Genomic DNA, 19327 nt, shown 5'->3' on the forward strand with positions numbered 1-19327 from the left:
CTGAGCTATGACTCCACTGTTGTGGGACCTATTCCTAAGCAGGTCCAGTGCTCGCACTCTCTTCCTCTAGTTATGAACCCAAAAGTTTTGAAATAGTATTTATAGTCAACTGGATTTAGGTCCTGCTGCTTCACAGGAAAGCTCACAATCAATTCTAGTGCTTCCCTATTTGTCTCAGTAGAGCAATGCTTTTGATACCAGGAATGTAAAGTTTTATGCTCTCATCGGCAGCTTCCTTTTGGGAAGAATTTAGCTCACAGCTGTTCTACTTTAATTGCTCTGCCCTCTGTTCCTTCCACTCATTTGTTCAGATGATTTATCCATTCCTAGCCACTGAAATTCTTCAGCACTTCCTTCTTCCTTCTCACAAAGGTTATGGCTCTCCTCATTCTTGCACTTATCACACAAGCTTCTAGTAGCTTTTTTATTTTAGGAAAACAGGAATCAGATCACACTGAAATATAATGGCAGCAATGTTCATTGTATTAACATATATGCTGGGGGTTAGAGAAATTAGAAATCAGACTTTCTCCCTTTTTCAGCTCAGCTTCAGTGTTGTTTTTGTTAGTTCAGGCTTCTCATCTTAAACTACTATTCCAATTCTTGGTTTTGAAGGGTGCCTTCAAGGAAGGTAATTTGTAAATTTTAAAGGCTTCCATTCAAGGTAGATGCTTTTATCACACCAGATTCATTCTCATGCAACATAATAATTTGCTAGAAAATCCTCAATTTACTGATTTTAAGGCAGCAGGTTGTCGTGATTTTGCTCCCTCAACCCCCTTTCTTCACCCTCACCCCAGTGGAATGCAGAGGAGAATCAAATTAAAACTTGCATGTTGAGATAATAACAGTTTAATAATTGAAAATAAAGTAAAATACAGTAATAATGGTAAATAATAAAAAGGAAAAAAACAAGTGATGCACAATGGAATTGCTCACAATTGGCTGAATTATGCCAGACCTCCCCTTCCCAAACCTAGATAGGCCCTTCTGGGTACCTGCCCCAGTTTGGAGACTGGGAATGAAATTCTGTGGTATGGAATATGCCTTTGGTCTACTCGGGTCACCTGTCCCAGCTATGCTCCCTCCCAGTTTCCTTTGTGAATGTCCTCACTGACAGAGCATGAGACAAGAAAAAAAATGTCCTATTTGTGAGCTGTAAACTTATTAGAACAGTATATGTGCTTCAACCAGCAGAAGCATGCAGCGTAGCCACTTTTGCCTGCCAAATTCCTGACTTCCTAACAGCCCAGGTCTGCAAAGTGTTAGGACATTCTACCACCTCCCCATCACCCCTTTTATAGTCCTTTTTATTCATTACAATTCAAGGCATCAAGACCAATTTTAGAACCAGCAGCTAGAATTTTTGAAGTAATTGGAGGGCTCTTGTGACATATTTACAAATACTGTCTATAGAAACCTCAACAGACTTTACTGGAGAAGAGTTCAAATGCACACACACCAGGGCCAAGCAACATGCCTGTCACCCTTGGCTGGCACCTGTGAACAGCTTCAGCAAAATCAGTCTAAATTTGTCTTTTTGACTTGTTTTACTTTTTACACCTGAGATACACAGAACAAACCAAATTAAAAGTTTTCAAGTTCAGCTATTTTTTTAATAGATAACCTTACATTTCATTATTTAATATTTCTTGATTGTAGCATATAAAGAACAAATATTTCAGGCTTATGTAGCTTAAAGAGAGCTCAGTTTGCTCAAGCTCTTTAACTATGAAAAAACATACTGAATGTGAAAAATTTAAACTAGAAGGAATTTAAGAAAGTTATGATCAATGAAAGTAGAAGGTTAGATTTAAATTTTAATATCAATCTTCATTTTCATGACTGTTCTATTTCAGTATATGCTAAATGCATATTTTGCAACTAAAATGATATCTATTATATAAAACATCTTGTATCATAGCTTAACAAAAGTCTTAATCATTCCTCTATATAACTATAACTTCTGAATTGCTCTCCAGAAGTTAGCCCCAAATATAAAAGGAATACTCTGTGTATAGAGTCAGGTTCAGAAACTTCATCCCTTGATACATAACTGTTGACTGGGGGATGCTATATCCAACTTTCTAATGTTGCCTGGCTCATGAAGCAACAAATTTGTTCTGAAGTGACCACATTCAGAAACATACTAAGTCAGCATCTACAAACTGAGCAAATCATACTCGGTGTACCAAATACCAATACAGTCTGCACTTCCTTTTCTTGTGCTGCCTCATCTGTACCTGACTCCAGCTGGGAACCCAGAGACTGGAGGAAGGGTAGGGAGTCACTTTTTGTTACCATGGAATTATGCCCATTGTATCTTCACAGCTCCTAGGTAGTCATGACCCCCATGAAATACCAAATAAGTTAGATAGTTTTCATAAACTTGTCTGTTCTTTTTCTTTGAAACTTTTCCAGCAGATTAAAATATACCTCCTTGGCAGAAAACAGCTGTATTTCTGAGGGCAGCTCAGCAGGCAGAGCTGGAACAAGCTATAGGCATACAGCAACCTCTTGTGGCAAATCCTGTACACATATAATAATTATCCCTTGATACTGCATAAGCTACTCTTGATATGAGTTATAGACCTCTATAAAATTGCTTTAACAAACTGGAGAGTTGGAGAATCCCTGTTAGCTGGACACTCAGCAATACTCAGACTTCAGAGCTGTAATAGTCCTCTTCAATTCCAGAATGAATTAAACATTAGTAGCCCATTATAAATGAAGTGTCAGACTGAAATTTCTGCTAATAATATAACCCAGAAGTTTTTCACTAAAATTGAGTGAGAGTGGCATAATGACCAGGAGTAGGATCTGTGGCCATGTATGAAAAGAACCAAAAACATACTATAAAAGTGCACATTCCTCCAGCCACCTGACCAGCTGCAAATAGCTGCCCTGTGCAGGCTGAGGAGGAAAGGGCAGTGAGAAGGTGCAAGGAGGGAAGAGGAGGAATGACAATATGTGGAAACAAGAGTTCTCAACAACAGCAAGATTTCCCAAACCAAGAGGTGCCTTCCTAGGAGCATGGTATGGGAATTGCTCACAACAGGAACAATACAAGTATGGCAGATGACACTGATTGGACCACTGATGGGTTTTTTTTATTAATTTTTTTTTTTTTTATTTTTTTACATTGTAGGAATATAGTCATCTATGCTGGAATTAAAGGTGAATTCAGTAAATTCTTTAGCTTATGTATGTACCACTTTTGGGGCTTATACACCAGCAGAGGTTACTGTGCTTGAAATTATTTGCAGATTTATGCATACCACTTAGAGAGGAACAGGCTGGACAAGTACATCCTGGAACACACAGAGGCTTTAAACAACAGCTAATATTTGTTTATTAAAATTAAGTCTTGTGCTAGAGTTCTGTTTTATTGCAACTGCCCAGTTTTGCCATGTGTAATTTCTTTGCCATTTCATCTGCTGCAGTTTCACACAAGAGTCAGGAATCCCATGGTCTCAGTTTCAGGCCTTGGTCTGTGCATTGAACTTTACATACTGTAACTCCTGCTACACCAGTGACAAGCTGCACAGTCCCAAATTCCCAAGCAGCTCTGTCCAGCACCACCCAACCTAGGAGTGCCAAGTGCTTAAGGGTAGACACTCCTCCTTGCCCCAGAGGAAACTCCTCCCTGCAGAGAAGTCCAACAGAACATGTGTGTCTCACACCATCAAACAGCACATATGACATTACCAAGCTGACAAAGACATTGAACCAACCAACATGTACTGAAATCTCTTCACAGCTTTCATTGTCCCTCCGTTTCCCATCTCTGTGAAGTATTTTGAGGGTTATTATAGCTACAGCTAATAACAACTACATGTTAACCAACCTTGTGTCCTCCAACATGGTGAAATGAAGATCAGCAGCAGAAATACTTTCCTGAAATCATGTCCTTCTTGCTGAATGCCTGCATTGTTTGAGATAGTCCATGAAAAGCCTGAAAACAGTCTTCCTGCAGTGGTTTGATTTTCCTAGCAAACCTACTGTATTTGTTCTTTATGTGCTGAATTTGGTGGCAATTCATATTTAAATAATGAAAGCTAAGTATTAAGGCTTGAACTAAGTAAAATAAACTCCCTGCAACAGAAGGCACAACAGCCCCATCACAGTGTCATCAATGATGGTGCAAACACAAACTGGACACCACCTAATAGCAGGACATGGAACAGAACACTTGCCAGAATTTCCTGCTTTTCAAGATTCATAGCAGAAGAGGAGATTGTACCTGCTCTACATTAAGCAAACCCATGAAGCAGAACTTATCAAAACTAGACCTCCTAACTTCTTGTCTGGACCTATTTTGACATGTGAAAGTTTTACCCAGGTAGTACCTGGAAGATCCTTTCCATTGCAGCCTGCTCTGGCAGGCCATTGGGCATTCCCCCACCGCCCTGCAGCAGTGCTCCGCATACGCAGAGCCGGGTACTGACACAGGGCACACCTGGATTTGTTGGGCTGGGAGGGCTAATGTAGCTCAGATACATGGGTTGAGCACAGCTGCAGAACTCCTGTTTGCCCACAGACATGGTCCTGCCAGAAACTCGAGTTACTGAATATACCTACTTCCTCTCTGGGGACTGCACTTGCCAAATGTGCACTGCACAGAGCAGTGCCTAGGGCTTTTTAACAGTTGAATAGTAATAAACTGTTCCATCCTTAGCAATCACTGTATGACCTGATTTATGCCACAAAAGGGATTTACTACAGCTCCCTTCTACACCAAGCACATTCCCCCTCCCTGAACATACTGTTTTAAACAGTTAAATAACATTCAGCTTCATACAAAGTGTTGTTCATAAAGGCCTGCAGAATCAGACCCTACAAATTTTCACTAGTTATTGATTTTCTTCAGAAACAAAAAGCAGAAAGATTAGAATTCTAAAGATTTCATGAATATTCTTTGTATAGGGAGCATGTATTGGCCATAGATACATTAGAGTGCACTGTGGTATTTTTGGCTTTGAGAGGACGGATAGTCAGTCATTTGACACATGGACAGCTTTGACTCAAGTCCTGTTTGTTCCCTAACATTCATATCAATATTCACTGCCATAGAGCCAGCCTGGGGAATAGAAATGTGCTATAAAACATACAAAATCAGACTGTTTTCCAAATCCCATACCTACAACTTCAAGACCCATAAAGTATACTGTTGCTGTTGTCCAGCATAACATTAAGAGTATTTCACAAATAGCTATCATTCAGTTATGGAACCAGAGATAAAAAACAGTTGTCTTCAAAGGAGAAGCACTATTTTAATTTCTTCTATTTATTCAAGGTGTAACCAAATTATTTATTGCATATGCTACTAATCATCACTTCCTGTGATCATAATTTAATCTTTAATCAACACAAGGGTATTTACATTTGATGCAAAATGGATGGATGGATGAAAAGACACAGACATTAGTGTTAAATGGCAACACTAACTCTGGGTAACCTTTGCAGGACCCCTTGATTTTAGAGGGAGTGTCTCATATGTTTGCAATAGCTTTCCACTGCAGTCATGTGGAAAATGCACTTTAAAAAGAATCCTCATTGACAGTGTAACCATTTTTTGAGTATCACCTTTCATATTAAGCATGAATTTAAGTACACAATTTTTGTGTACAATTTCACTACTCTGGGTATGCATGGAGCTGAAGCATATTTAGAACACGGGTTGGGTTGAGATAGATATAGTTAGGTTCCTCTCTTGAAAGGAGCAACCCAAGAAAAAATTTGATAGGCTGCAGAATGATCAATGGATCTACGCATGGGAAAGCCACTAAGATTTCAATGTTTCATAGTCAAACACAAAAGACATGAAATTTTGTGCCAACAAAAGGTGGAATTGCTGGTATAATGTTACTCTGGTTAAATCTGTTTTTGTTATATGCCTTTGGGACCACCATAATGTGGGACTAACATTTAAACTCAAGGCTGGTATTATTGAAATCAAAACAACTACCTACATCTGTCCAGCCAAAGAGGATGAGAAAATTTAATCCCCACAAATTTTTTAAATTGGACCATGTGATCATAAATGCAGATCAGCAAAAAATGTTGTTTAATTGACCTTGGTTTCTTAAACAAATAGAACTAATAATGCAGGTTAATATTTCTACACTTAAATCAATGTGATCACCATTCTTAAGTGCTTCCCATGCAAGACAGTTAGCTTGGCTAACTGTGGGCAAATCCCCACTTCTCCAAAAGGAACAAGAAGAGATGTGACTGGAAGCACAGGGACTTGGGAGTTTTAAATTGTACAAATGCTGAACTACTTATAAATAACCTGAGCACAACCACAAGTGATTTAAGCAAATTGCAACACTCTCTGTGGTCTTCTCTACCAGCATTAGAAACTAATCAATGGCTCTTATGTGACACATTGCCTCAGCGGGAAAGAATCAATGAGTGAGCTCATAGCTGATCCCAGAGGCACTTGGAGCAACCAAAGGTGAAGGTTTTTTGCCTCTTAGCTGCGTCCGAGTTCAGTTGTGGATAGAATCAACAGCAGAAGCAGCAATTTTAAGAGAGGGTGAAGAAGGCACTTTTACCCACTGAACTTCAAAAAGTAATTTGGAATAATGATTGAATTTGCAAAGGAACTACAGCCTTGGTGGCACTTAGTCAGTTTTACCTATAATACCATCAATAGCACGCTCCTGGTGCTAATCCATATAGGATGCCTCTGTGTCCATCACTCAGCCACTGCACTAGGCCTGAATCATAATGCTACCCCAGAGCATAGGACATGGACCCATGGGGAATGGCAATCCATCAGTGCTAGCACATGCACTGCATGGGAACAGGGACTCACTTGTGCGCTAACACCAAAGCCCTGACATTTGTCTGGATCCAGAATAGTGTTTGTCATTTTGGAATCCATCCTGATGAAGCTCATGAACCTGTACTTTTATATACTCGAAAACAATGTGCTTATATGAGAACACTTTGTGGCTTCATAGTTGTAGACAACCTTATTGTAGATACAGATAATTAGTCTAATGTTTGTGTTAATAATTTCACCAAAATTGATGGGTGGGATTTCAGTTATTCAGCTCCTGTCACATTTTACAAGCTATTGCAGTATAATTATATGATGATTCAAGACCTGCTGCCCTTTAGTAAGAAAATTATTATAGCATCATGAGCTGCAACAACTACTGAAACAAGCTCAGAAGAATGGATAAAATACTTTGATTTCCATCGTGATGTGGAAAGCACACAAGGGTTGGACCAAGTGAAGTGAGAAAGAGCACATGAATAGTGGAACACCTTTCAGATGGTCACTTACCATCACTACAGGGAGTTTAAATGAGTATTACCTTATTGTTCTCCTAATACTACCCCTCTTATGTTTTGTCTTAATTGCAGCACTATGTATTTGCATTTGGGAAATCATGAAGCAGTTGACTTATGTCCTGTCAGCCCTGTGGTTCCTTTCACGAAAATATGTGATGGTTCCAAAGTGAGACTTATGATATGCATAAGAAGAATCATACATATGGAAGTGGGGAATTGATGAATAACAGGAGCAAAGTTCCAAATATGACAGACAACAAAGCAATAGGAGAAACAGCCACAGGAATGTAGAAAACAGAAAATTGATGTTCTAGGTCCTTGAAGGGGACAGAATAAAAAGATCACACCCTTCTTATTCAGGATCTTATTATGACGGGCCAACAAACCCCCCGGTCTGACTGTTTCTGTGGCGAGAACTTGCCCATGCCATGAACTTTCCTCATTATGTCATAATTAAAATAGTAAAAATCACATCCCTAGCTCAGCCCCCTCTACCCACCAAGAGCCCACTGCTTACTGAGCACATACCATGACTTCTTGGAACACTATACCTTGAGACTGAGACAGAGAGGGGAAGCTAACAGCAACTTAACCATGGACTGAAGTAAGATCTGCTTGACCTGAGACTGTAACCTACAGGTGTGCCTGCCTTGTCTGTCTCCGTGCCAGCTCTGACAATTCATCACCCAGCACTCCCTTCTGCATACAACTAGACATAAATCAAAACCCTCCACTCTGTATGGGGATCAATTTCTTGCACACCAAAAAAGTGAAAGAACCAGTTTTGGGACAATACTCTTCTGCAATCACTACCATAAAAAAAAATAAATAAATATAGTCATAGCAGAATTAAATTCAGAGTCAGTGGAGCTCCACAACCAAATCTCAATAGCAGGACATTATTTATTATCCTCTAGCTCTCTCTATTGTCCCTGGGGTCACTGCAAGCAGGTCATGGCTCAAGGACATTGCCTGGACTGGGATTTACACTTGTTCCTCCCACTTTTTAAGCTTGACCCTTCACATCCCTACTACTACCAGTCAGTGCTAAGTCTCATACCCCATTCTACCAACTCTAACTCCAAACTGCAATCACAGCATTCTCTGCACCTTGTCTCCTCCCTACTACCTGCCCTCCTATGCCAAGGGGTCAGCTTCAAGTCAGGTACTTCCTTCATTTAGCCACCCCAGTCCCAAATAGGTTCAAATAGACTGTTTCCACTGAGTTCTTCCTGCTTGCTGCATCCCTGTAGAGGAGCTGGGTTTTCTTACAGAAAGAAATGCAAGCGAAAAATACTTCTTTCATTGCACTGAAAACCTTCCCAGGACTTTGTGAATTACTTATCATGCAGCAAGTCTCAGGCATGCATTCACCATGGAAAACCTCAGGTTCAACTGAATGAAGCCCCATGTCTTTCAGTCATGACCCGCTTTCTTAGAATCAAGTTCACATCAGCTTTGCTACCATTAAACTAAAAAAAAACCCAAAACAACAGGGCTGACAGTTTCCATTCCTTCACTCAAAACTCACACAGTAAGTGAAACTTAGACTTTTTGGTATTGAGTAATTACTATATACCAGTAACAGGTTAGATAGAAGCCATGGTATTGTAATAAATCCTGAGTACATTTAGTAACTCTTCTTATATTTTATTCTCAGTAACAGAAACACAGCAAGATACAAGGCACATAGCTTTTGAGCACTTCACCACAGCGTGCTAAGTGCTATATGAAATAGAAACTCACTTTTAAGTAAACATAAGTATTTCAATGATTATCTTAACATTTCCGTGGCTGTTGAATAATGTAAATTCTTTTAGGCAATATGAACTTCTCCAAAGTAGGCTGCGGCTTTTGGTGAGCCACTTGTAATGCTGCTGCATGGATTTTGTGGCTCATCTGTAACATTAAAGGGGGAAGAAAAAAAGTTGTGATAGAATACAGATTTTCAGCTATTCTCTTTCTATATTTCATCCTATTAAAGTAGTTTAAAAGAAGAAGTAAAACCTAAACCCACAAAAAGTTCAAGTGATTAATACACACAATCACAGTAACTTGGCATATTTAGTTATAATTTCTGTTTTCAAAGTGACATTAGTCTGACTTCCTTTAGGGAATTTTTGAATCTTTTTTTCTTCCCTTGTTTAGCAGTTCATAGAATGAGCTTCCAAGATAAGGAAAACAGCAAATAATCAGTATGCCAGAGTTAACAGTAAGTTGAATCAAATTCTTATTTTCCCAGGTTCAAAATCATCATTATTACAGTAGATAATTATCACATTCTAAAGTAGCAAGGAAGCTTTATATACATGATTCTGGAAACCAACAGGAGAAGGAAACAGTGTGTCAGAACAGAGGAGATGAGGACAGGTAGAAGAGAAGAGGATGAGTTGTATCTGTTCTCCTTAAAAAAGTCTAAGCAAAAATTCAAGATTTACAGGCTAAAGATATAAACACAACTGTTGAAAAAAGGCTTGTGTTGCAATTATGCAACTGATGTTTTATTGAGCTCTAGGGATGAGGAACTCTTGTATGCTTCAGAGTCTGAAGACTGCAAGAATGTAACAGAGAGATAACTGTCAGGTCTTCAGATTACCATGCAAACCAAAGAGCTGCTTGTAAAATCAGCTCTTCCAAAGGGCAGGTGTGAGTCTGCACCAGCAGCCTGAGACACAGGGCAGGAGCTGTAAGCATGTGATAAACAGAAGGGTCCATTAGCAGCTGTGGGATACAAGATTTCACAGGATCCTATGTTATTCCTATGAGAGAAGTCAAAAGGTTCTTGACTGAGTGATGTCAGGCCTCAGATGAAACAGCAAGATATGGGGCAGCAGTAGGACATGATGTGCCTGTTGTCTCAGAGATCATTCACAGAGCAGGACACTGGATCACCATCCTGGTGTCCCCTGCCAGTCATGCCACCTCCCTTCCTCAAACAGCTCTGTATTTTTGCTGGACCCTTACAGAAGTTGGAGTGATTTCCACAGTGGGATAAAGCACTGAAGACAAGGTTTTGCTCTGCACTGTAATCCCAGTTCAGCCAGACACATGCTGCTGGTAATTCTTCCCCATATTTCACCAAAACTAATGCACCATGCTACTTTGCAAGCAGGACACACCTCACTGTCTGGCTGTGCTTCTCTGTACAGGTATGCACAACTACCCAGGGCATGTCGCAGTAACTGGGAGAGGAATCAGTAAGGAGAGAAGGCCAGGTACTTCCTAGCCATCTAGCAGCTCAGCCACACAACCACTACAGAAACAAATCATCCCAAGAATAGTGGCAGATGAAAAAACCTGCAACTCCCAGACACCAGTTTAAGGAAAGTTCACTTTTTAACTTTTTTTTCATGTTTAGATTTATGAAGAAACACTGAGTTTTTCTTCCAGACTTACTTTGTTCAGTGCTTCTGCTACCAAGACACCCATGTTCTCAGGTTTTGCAAAACTGACAATAGCACTGTAAAGCAGAAGAAAAACATGATTAGCATTTCCATCTCACAGAAACACTTGAGCACTTGCCACTTTCATTTTCCAGACTTAATACAGAACATTTTGCAATATAAATTTAGGGTTTGGAGCTGTCTTTTCATCACATTGAAAACTATATTATATCAAAAAGGGCATGGTGTTTCAGAATGGAACAACAGAAAATCTGTGTGACAGGCTATTTTATTCAGATATACAAAAACACTGTATAAGAAATATCCTTGACTATCTCAAAAAGGATTTTTTTTTTTGTACACTGAAATAACTTCTCAGAAGCTGAGCAGTTATACCCTGATCTACAAAAAGTTTTCTTGATTCCAACCTAGACACATGAAAAAAATTCACCCTCTGCTTTTGGAGAGTGTTTCCTTTCACAGCAACTATTTGTCAAGCAAGAACTTTTTTTTCACAAGAATATCCCATTAAATCCTCCATATTCTAGTGAATAACACCATGTTACCAATATTCCACAAATAAACAAATCTGTGGATATGAAATAATTTACTTCAACAACAGGAAGAACTTCAGACAGCACATTCTTCTGATGATACTATTATATCCACTGACACATCTGTAGCTTAAAATGGAGTAGGGAAAAATCATTATAAACCCCAAATACCATAAACATGACCCTTGAAAAAGCAGATATTGCTTTAATTAAGTTAATGATTCTGTGGATCAGGAAAGACATTCCTACTGACATTTCAATTTACCAATCAACAGTTTGCTACACTGAAATATAAGAAATATAAGTTATTTTATCTGCTTATACCATTAAGTAACTATGACTATGGAAAAGGCAGCTGCAAAATTACACCCAGATTATTGGTGACAAGTGAAAATAAATAGTTTCTAATCCCAGAAGAAAACAACAACAACAAAAACTTCAGGAATATCACAAGTTTCAAGAAATCACAAATTTCAAATTTAACTGTCATATTCTTATATTGGTTGACTTAACAAAAAGTTAAGTGACATTTAAGAAAAGTTCGTGTATTTAAGAAAAATGTTCAGTCTTTGAAAAAGCTGCAAGAAAATACTTGTTTTAATGACCACATCAACTGGTTGCTGTTACTTTATTCAAAACAGAAGCATGCCTTCGTTTTTGGGGCAAAACAGCTTGATTAACCTTATAAAGTAGCAAACAGCAAAAGCCAAATTAGATTTTAGACTGAAATAGAGGGTATAGCCTATACAGGAGATAAGACTCTTCCTTGGGGGTAGTTGATGTAGGTTTAATTTCCTTCAGAATGTGGACAGCCTAAAGTTCATTCCTACTCCACTGGAAACTGTTTGGAAATAACTGTACTGGAAATAACTCCTTTATTAGGCAGAGGTATGTAATATATTGTTTTAATTTCTGTTCCATAAAACATGACAATAGAGATGAGATTCAGCCTTTGCCTTTCATTGCAAGGCACTGTCCTTGGGTTTTGAAGTTGTTGGGTTTTGGAGTTTTTTAAAATCAATACTTACTTCAATATCAGCATTATAATTGCACAAGTTAATTTAAGAATTAAACTCTTGCAGAATAAGAGTTTTCTTTGTTTTCAGAGATCATTACCTATGAACTTGAACTACAGGGCAGGGGTGAACAGGCCCTGCATTGTAATACCTTGACTTTTCTTTTCCTGGAGGTTTAGTACTTTTCTCAACAGGTCCATTTTCTTGCTTTTTAGACACTCTCATACCTCCAGCTTTAACTGCAAGAAGAAAGTGAAATGTAAGGAAAAACAGCTACAGAATTACATAGCACATTACATACACAAGAAGAGAATACTTTTTCTCCAGAAAACCATTAACCAGAAATAATCTTTCAGTATTTAACTCCATGCCTTACTTGTACACACACATACACAGGAGTAGCCAAAGAGATGCAGCAAAGGCTTTACAATTCTGTGTCGTGGCAGACTCAAATCAACTTCCAGATACCAAAAATCAAGGAATCAGAGTGGCTTCAGGCACTGCTACATATATTAAACCTTAACACCTTACTACGTTAATATGCATTCTTCCGCAGAAATTATTACATCTCAGATTTGTATTTTAAAAACAAAAATGGAAACCAAACCACCACCACTTTCAGGGTTTTGAACAATGTGACTAACAGCAGTAAGGGTTTCATGATTAGTTCAGGGTATTCCAGAATAAATCTAATAATGCAGATAAGAACCAGATGTATACTCATGTTGTGTTCCAACATGGTTAATTATGTTTTATTAACATATCTGCCAATCAAAACTAATTAACAAAACTTAATTAACTAATTAAGCTACAGGTGACCTAACAATAACAATTTACCTTCTGAGGCATGTCTGAAAACTGAATTGTGAACAAAGAACACGTAAAGTTATCTAAAACATTCTCTTAAAACAAATACTTTCTCTTCAGAAGAGCATTTTAAGTTTTAAAACTGTGAGTAAGAAAGAACAACCTTAGTGTTCTGTTCTCATGCTATTGAACAAGTTGCTTCACCTCTCAGCAAGACTCCTATTCTGATCATGAACAATCAAAGCGAGAGTTTAAATTTGGGGGCAGGAGAGAATAGGGAATGGGGAAAGATTTCTAGAATTACTCAACTAGCTAGCATGAGAAATGCATTTGTATCCATCTGTAACTAACACCCATTTTCTACCAAATCTGGCTCCTGACCTTGTATTTCTTGATTGTGGGTTTATTTTAAAAACAAAAATTCTCCCTCAGTCATGTCAAAAGCAGCACTACAATATCAGAGTTATGCTATAGCTAGACTTGGCTTTTCTTCTCTTTATAAAATGACATAATACAGTTAATTACACTGCTGCATAAGCAGCAAATTCTTTGCACAATCATCTTACAGCTGCAAATACACTGGAGACCTAGACTGAACTTAATCCTTCTGGCAGCCTACCTGCAAAATGAAAAGTATCTGAAATGAAAGTTTCAACTGTTTGTTTCCAAGTAAAACTGTTTGTTTCCAGTAAAGAGAATTGAGATTCTAAACACCCTCAACTCACAAGTGTGAAACTTCCTTGTCTTTGAGGCATCTTCAAATCTTCAAACTAGGATGACAAGATATGTAAAAAAAACAAACCAAACCAAAAAAACCCAAACCAAATATCAACAAAAACAAACCAGATGACACAAAGAAAGGCCTGGCAGCTTTCAAGAGGTCTTCTTGACATCATTTCTCTTTATATAAATTCACCCAGAACCCCAATGCAAGTTATCCCAAGTGTTCTCCCACAGATTTTAGGCTCTTGTCTTTTTAGGAACCAGCCAAACCACAAACAGGAAAATCACTAAAATTTTGGATTTAGGTAAAAAAAAAAAAGGTAACTGAACCTAGACCCACAACTTTTGGTTTGGGACCTTCCCTCAGATGCACGACTGGCAATTTCTAAATACAAGCATTGTTTCTAGTTTTAATTTAGCAGGACAAGGAGATCCAGACAAAGGCAGACATTTTAACACTATGAGGCTTTACACAAAGCACAACGGGAGCTAGGCAAGGAGGAGAAACCCAAACATGGGAAGAGATACTGAAGCAGGGAGAGTCTGAAATTATGTCTATTACCAATAGGCCCACAAAACAACGTTATCTAGAGTGATTAAAAATAATCCGTCTTCCTTTCTATCTCTGCACTGACTTGAAACTAGCCACTAGGAACAGCTGTCCCACCTGCTCACACACATCCATGGTGGGGGAAGAGTTAAACACAGATGCATCTGGGGTGCACCACAAAGCTGTTTTGTAATTTGCTTTCCAAAGCAATAGAGAAGTATGTCAGACTTTTAATACAGAGCTCAATTTTTTTATTTTTATAAGTGACCTGTTAGCCATTTAATCTAACAGTTAAGTGATAAAATCTTTTCTAATTTCCATTTTTTAAAAAAACATGTATTTTAAAAATAAAACAAGAAAGTAAGAAGGCGCATTCCCTTTTATGTTCTCCTCAAAAAAAATCCCAACAACAAAAAATCTCAAACAAGAAAACCACACAAAAACAAACCAAGTGAAAACAAAGATAGCTTGGCTGAATACTGGTCAGAATAAAGATGCCCACCTGAACTTCGGTCACTAAGTACATGGTTGAAACCACTTATTCTGCTACCTCCACACCTCAGCCAAGCTGGTCCCCACTGCAGTCACACATAAGCTTCACCAAGACTTCCAAGTCTACAAGTTACAGTATAGTTTACTATCATAAACAGATAGTTTACTATCATGCAGGTTCAGAAAGACCAGTACCTCCTCCAGGTCACTGACTGCAGTGGTTTAAAGGCCCTTTCAGGTACAGCTCAACTATCCCTGACACACACATACATAAAAGTCCAAGAATGGATTAGAGACAAGCTGAAAAAAATGGTTTACATCCCAAATTCATGTAAAAGCATGCTAAAAAAAAACTCCTAACAAAAAATATTTTCAAGAAAACAAAACAATTCTTAGAGGTACGGGGAGACACACAAGTATGTGCTCCTTAAAGCACTAGCTGCTCCTAATAAACCGAGGTGAAGCCCTAACTGGTTTAAAGCCTTGTAGTTACGGCTCCTCAAGTTTCAAAGGCAGTGGCTGTCCTTGCAGTAACCATCCCGCAGCTCCAAAGGTTGAGCCTGCAGCATCTCTGCGTGTGCCCCAGAACAGGCGGGACACAGCCCACACACCAGTGTGTTTGAGAGAGCTCCGTACAGCTCCTGGGAGGGCCCAGGAGCTGCTTTCACTGTATGCACTTACATGCTCCCCCAACAAACACAGGCGCTACTACTCTCGCTACTATACTCTTCAAATCCCAGTACTACATCCTTACAGCCGCCACACGGGCAGAGCGGAGGCTGGAACAGTAGGCTGCTCGAAGGCTGCCTCACAGAGAGATCTATCAGGGCAGGGAGGTCTTGGTGGAGTGGAAGAAAATTCTTCACGTTACTACAGGAGGCGAGGGATACGGCTGTAAGATTAAACACAGACATTTAATTGAACATGAACACCCACTTCTCTCGCTATCCCTCAATAACTCGTTCGCGATCACCGAGCGGCACCAGCCCCGCACCCGCCGACCGAGCGCACCCGTGATGGGGCGGCTGCGGGACCTGCTGGGCCGAGCGGGCCGCGTACCACAGACCCGCCTCCACCATTCCCGGTCCCACACTGCCGCTCCTCTCCGCGGAGCGGCTGCACCTGTGTGGGACAGTGCGGCGGCAGAGCCCCTCACACCGCGCCCGGAGCAGCCTCAGCCCCTACCTGCGGGATGGCGCCGGCCCGGTGGGATACCCCTCCTTAGCGCCATGGTGGGAGCGGGAGCGCCGAGAACCAAGCAGGGTAGGGCAGGGCAGGAGCACGGAACCGCGCCGGAAACCGCGAACCGACCCGAGCGGCAGCGCCCCGTGCAATTCGGGGCGGGACGTGGTCGTGAGAGGCGGGGAGTGGCGTGAGAGGAGGTGTGAGGGGCGGGGGGCGGTGTGAGGGCGGTGTAAGAGGCGGGGAGCGGTGCGAGGGCGGTGTGAGGGCGGTGTGAGGGCTAGGGTGCGGTGTGAGGGCTAGGGTGCGGTGTGAGGGCTAGGGTGCGGTGTGAGGGCTAGGGTGCGGTGTGAGGGCTAGGGTGCGGTGTGAGGGCTAGGGAGCGGTGTGAGGGCGGTGTGAGGGCTAGGGTGCGGTGTGAGGGCTAGGGTGCGGTGTGAGGGCTAGGGTGCGGTGGTGTGAGGGCTAGGGAGCGGTGTGAGGGCGGTGTGAGGGCTAGGGTGCGGTGTGAGGGCTAGGGAGCGGTGTGAGGGCTAGGGTGCGGTGTGAGGGCGGTGTGAGGGCTAGGGAGCGGTGTGAGGGCTAGGGAGCGGTGTGAGGGCTAGGGAGCGGTGTGAGGGCTAGGGTGCGGTGTGAGGGCTAGGGTGCGGTGTGAGGGCGGTGTGAGGGCTAGGGAGCGGTGTGAGGGATAGGGAGCGGTGTGAGGGCGGTGTGAGGGCTAGGGTGCGGTGTGAGGGCTAGGGTGCGGTGTGAGGGCTAGGGTGCGGTGTGAGGGCTAGGGTGCGGTGTGAGGGCTAGGGTGCGGTGTGAGGGCGGTGTGGGGGCTAGGGAGCGGTGTGAGGGCTAGGGTGCGGTGTGAGGGCTAGGGTGCGGTGTGAGGGCTAGGGTGCGGTGTGAGGGCGGTGTGTGAGGGCTAGGGTGCGGTGTGAGGGCTAGGGTGCGGTGTGAGGGCTAGGTGAGGGCGGTGTGAGGGCTAGGGTGCGGTGTGAGGGCTAGGGTGCGGTGTGAGGGCTAGGGTGCGGTGTGAGGGCTAGGGTGCGGTGTGAGGGCGGTGTGAGGGCTAGGGAGCGGTGTGAGGGCTAGGGTGCGGTGTGAGGGCTAGGGTGCGGTGTGAGGGCGGTGTGAGGGCTAGGGTGCGGTGTGAGGGCTAGGGTGCGGTGTGAGGGCTAGGGTGCGGTGTGAGGGCTAGGGTGCGGTGTGAGGGCGGTGTGAGGGCTAGGGAGCGGTGTGAGGGCTAGGGAGCGGTGTGAGGGCGGTATGAGAGGCGGGGAGCGATGTGAGAGCGGTGTGAGAGCGGTGTGAGGGGCGGGGAGCGGTGTGAGGGGCAGGGACATTTAAAAACCATTGCTTAAGATTGAAAGGACTTGATTTAGTGAGGTAAATTTTACCCTCTTCAATCCGTAGTATCTGCTTGAGACAAGTAAAATATTGTCATTCTCGTGCTCTCTTTAAAAAAATGCATGACCTTAATAAACATTGACGTTTTACACAACGTAGTAGAAACACGACCGAAAGTAGATACAGCTAATCTGAAATTATTTACTGTAAAAACTCCTCAACATTTTAATTTTCAGTATTTAAAATTACCAAAAAAAATTAAGGAATTATCTTTTAATGTTTACCATCTCTGTTGTAAACTGTGCTATGGATGAAGAAATCTTGATGACAAAAGTTGTCAGTTTCCGAACCTGTCAGTGACTGTAACGTTTCGTATCACGACAGCGGTACCCCCGGGGCTGTAGGAGGATGTGGAAGGGCAGGGCGGCAGAGGAGGGGTCCTGAGGCGTTCTTACAGCGTTCCAAGGGGATGTGTGTGCGCTCCGGGGAGTGAGACAGCACAGCAGCAGCAGCGCGGCACGACCGGCGCTGGCTCCTCTGCTGCCCGCGGCGCTCGGCGGAGGGAGGAGACGGCTGCTCCCTGCCTCACGGAGGGCGGCCCTGCCGGCGCTGCCTGCCCGCCGCGCTGCTGCGCCGGGCTGCAGGCGGCTCATGGAACTCACAAGCGTAGTGTCAAAAAGATGTTCTTACATTGCTGTAAGCATGTTCTGCTTTGCTGTGCTAAAGCATTTCATCACAAAAATTAGCACTTTAAGGGATTCTGAAAGCAAAACATGAAAGAAGAAAAAAATTAGTCTTGTAATTATTTGGAATTGTCTTTAATTTGATCTCAATGATTAAAAAAAAAAAAAGGAGAGAGGGAATGTAAAAATAGGATGTGATTAAGTGGAATCTAAAGAAGGGGGAAATTAAGTAAAAAAAAAAAAAAAAAAAAAGGAAGAGAAAATAGACTAAGAAACCAGTAGGTATTTATAGCACAACAACCATCTTATGGGTAGCTACTATTGGATCTTTAAAGGAGAAAAAAATGAAAGGACATCCAGTCTAAACTAGATCTCTCTGATGTTTAATTCTGTATGTATGAGGCAGGAAATAGTTTTGAAAAGCAGCAATTTCCTCCCCAGAAAACCAACTTACTTTGCAAATCTTAAAGTCAATAATGCTGCATGTCTCTGCCCATAAGGATTTAGCCTGAACTGGATGGTGGCAATTTTGTTTGGGGAAATAAATTCAGGTAGAATGATCTGCAGAAGGCAGAACAAAACAAGCCTACTCTGAAGTACTTGGTCAGTAGTAAGGGGTTTTAATAGTCACGTTACTCTGCCTCAGCAGAGAAATACTGATTTTTCAGTTTATGTACCTGAGCAGTTTGTTACTGCACAGATTGGAGAGGTGAAGTTTCATTACTTACCACATAAGGCAGTCATGTAGTGCAGCTTTGGTGTGCTGCCAAAAGCAATAAAAATTATAAGGTTTAGTGCCATTGTACATCTGTTCTAGGAATTCTTGGGACAAGCATGGGAAATAAGAAATTTTTAAATTTAAATAAGAAATTGTAAGTTGATGTTGACTTCTTACCATATTAAATATAATATACCATTTTTTAAATTTTTCTTCCACCCTCTTTACTTCATTTCCTCTGTCACTTCTTATATCTTTAAAGCAGAACCTGTTGTGTATGGAAACCCTATTTATGTAGTACTTGTTGGAGCACCTTATTCTTGACAGGCAGCCCTTGGCACTACCTCAGCAATGCCACAGCACCACCTTAGATTTGTAAACCAGATTTAATGATTTCATTTATTTAGACTTCTTTCTGTTTGCATTTAGATCTTTTACCTGTTGGAAATTATTACACTGGTTTGTCTGGGTGAGAAGAATCAGCAAGAGAATAATCCTTCTGTGGCCATGGGATAGTGCAGTTGAAATCTCTTGCTTTTCCTGCCATTCTCAGTCCCATTTCCCCATCACACA

General features: G+C 41.5%; 1 protein-coding gene across 2 annotated transcripts; it reads right to left on the bottom strand.

The window, feature by feature from the left end:
- Window positions 1-8953: 8953 nt before the first annotated feature.
- On the bottom strand, window positions 8954-16228 carry DAPL1 (death associated protein like 1). 2 transcript variants are annotated; one of them, XM_005519567.2, is made up of 4 exons: window positions 16019-16210; window positions 12413-12500; window positions 10705-10768; window positions 8954-9207 (listed from the first exon to the last, which is right to left on the bottom strand). In XM_005519567.2, exons 1-4 carry the CDS (start codon window positions 16062-16064, stop codon window positions 9088-9090), a joined length of 318 nt encoding a protein of 105 aa, XP_005519624.1. In that variant the 5' UTR covers window positions 16065-16210; the 3' UTR covers window positions 8954-9087. The 2 variants fall into 2 exon arrangements, with proteins under 2 accessions (XP_005519624.1, XP_014104749.1); XM_014249274.2 differs by lacking the exon at window positions 8954-9207 and adding an exon at window positions 9227-9992 and having other exon boundaries at window positions 16019-16228.
- Between the last annotated feature and the right edge of the window lie 3099 nt (window positions 16229-19327).

The sequence above is a fragment of the Pseudopodoces humilis genome, chromosome 8 (genome assembly GCF_049639895.1).
Source record: "Pseudopodoces humilis isolate 2021_Gansu_Grassland_sample_001 chromosome 8, ASM4963989v1, whole genome shotgun sequence".
Lineage (NCBI taxonomy): Eukaryota > Metazoa > Chordata > Aves > Passeriformes > Paridae > Pseudopodoces > Pseudopodoces humilis.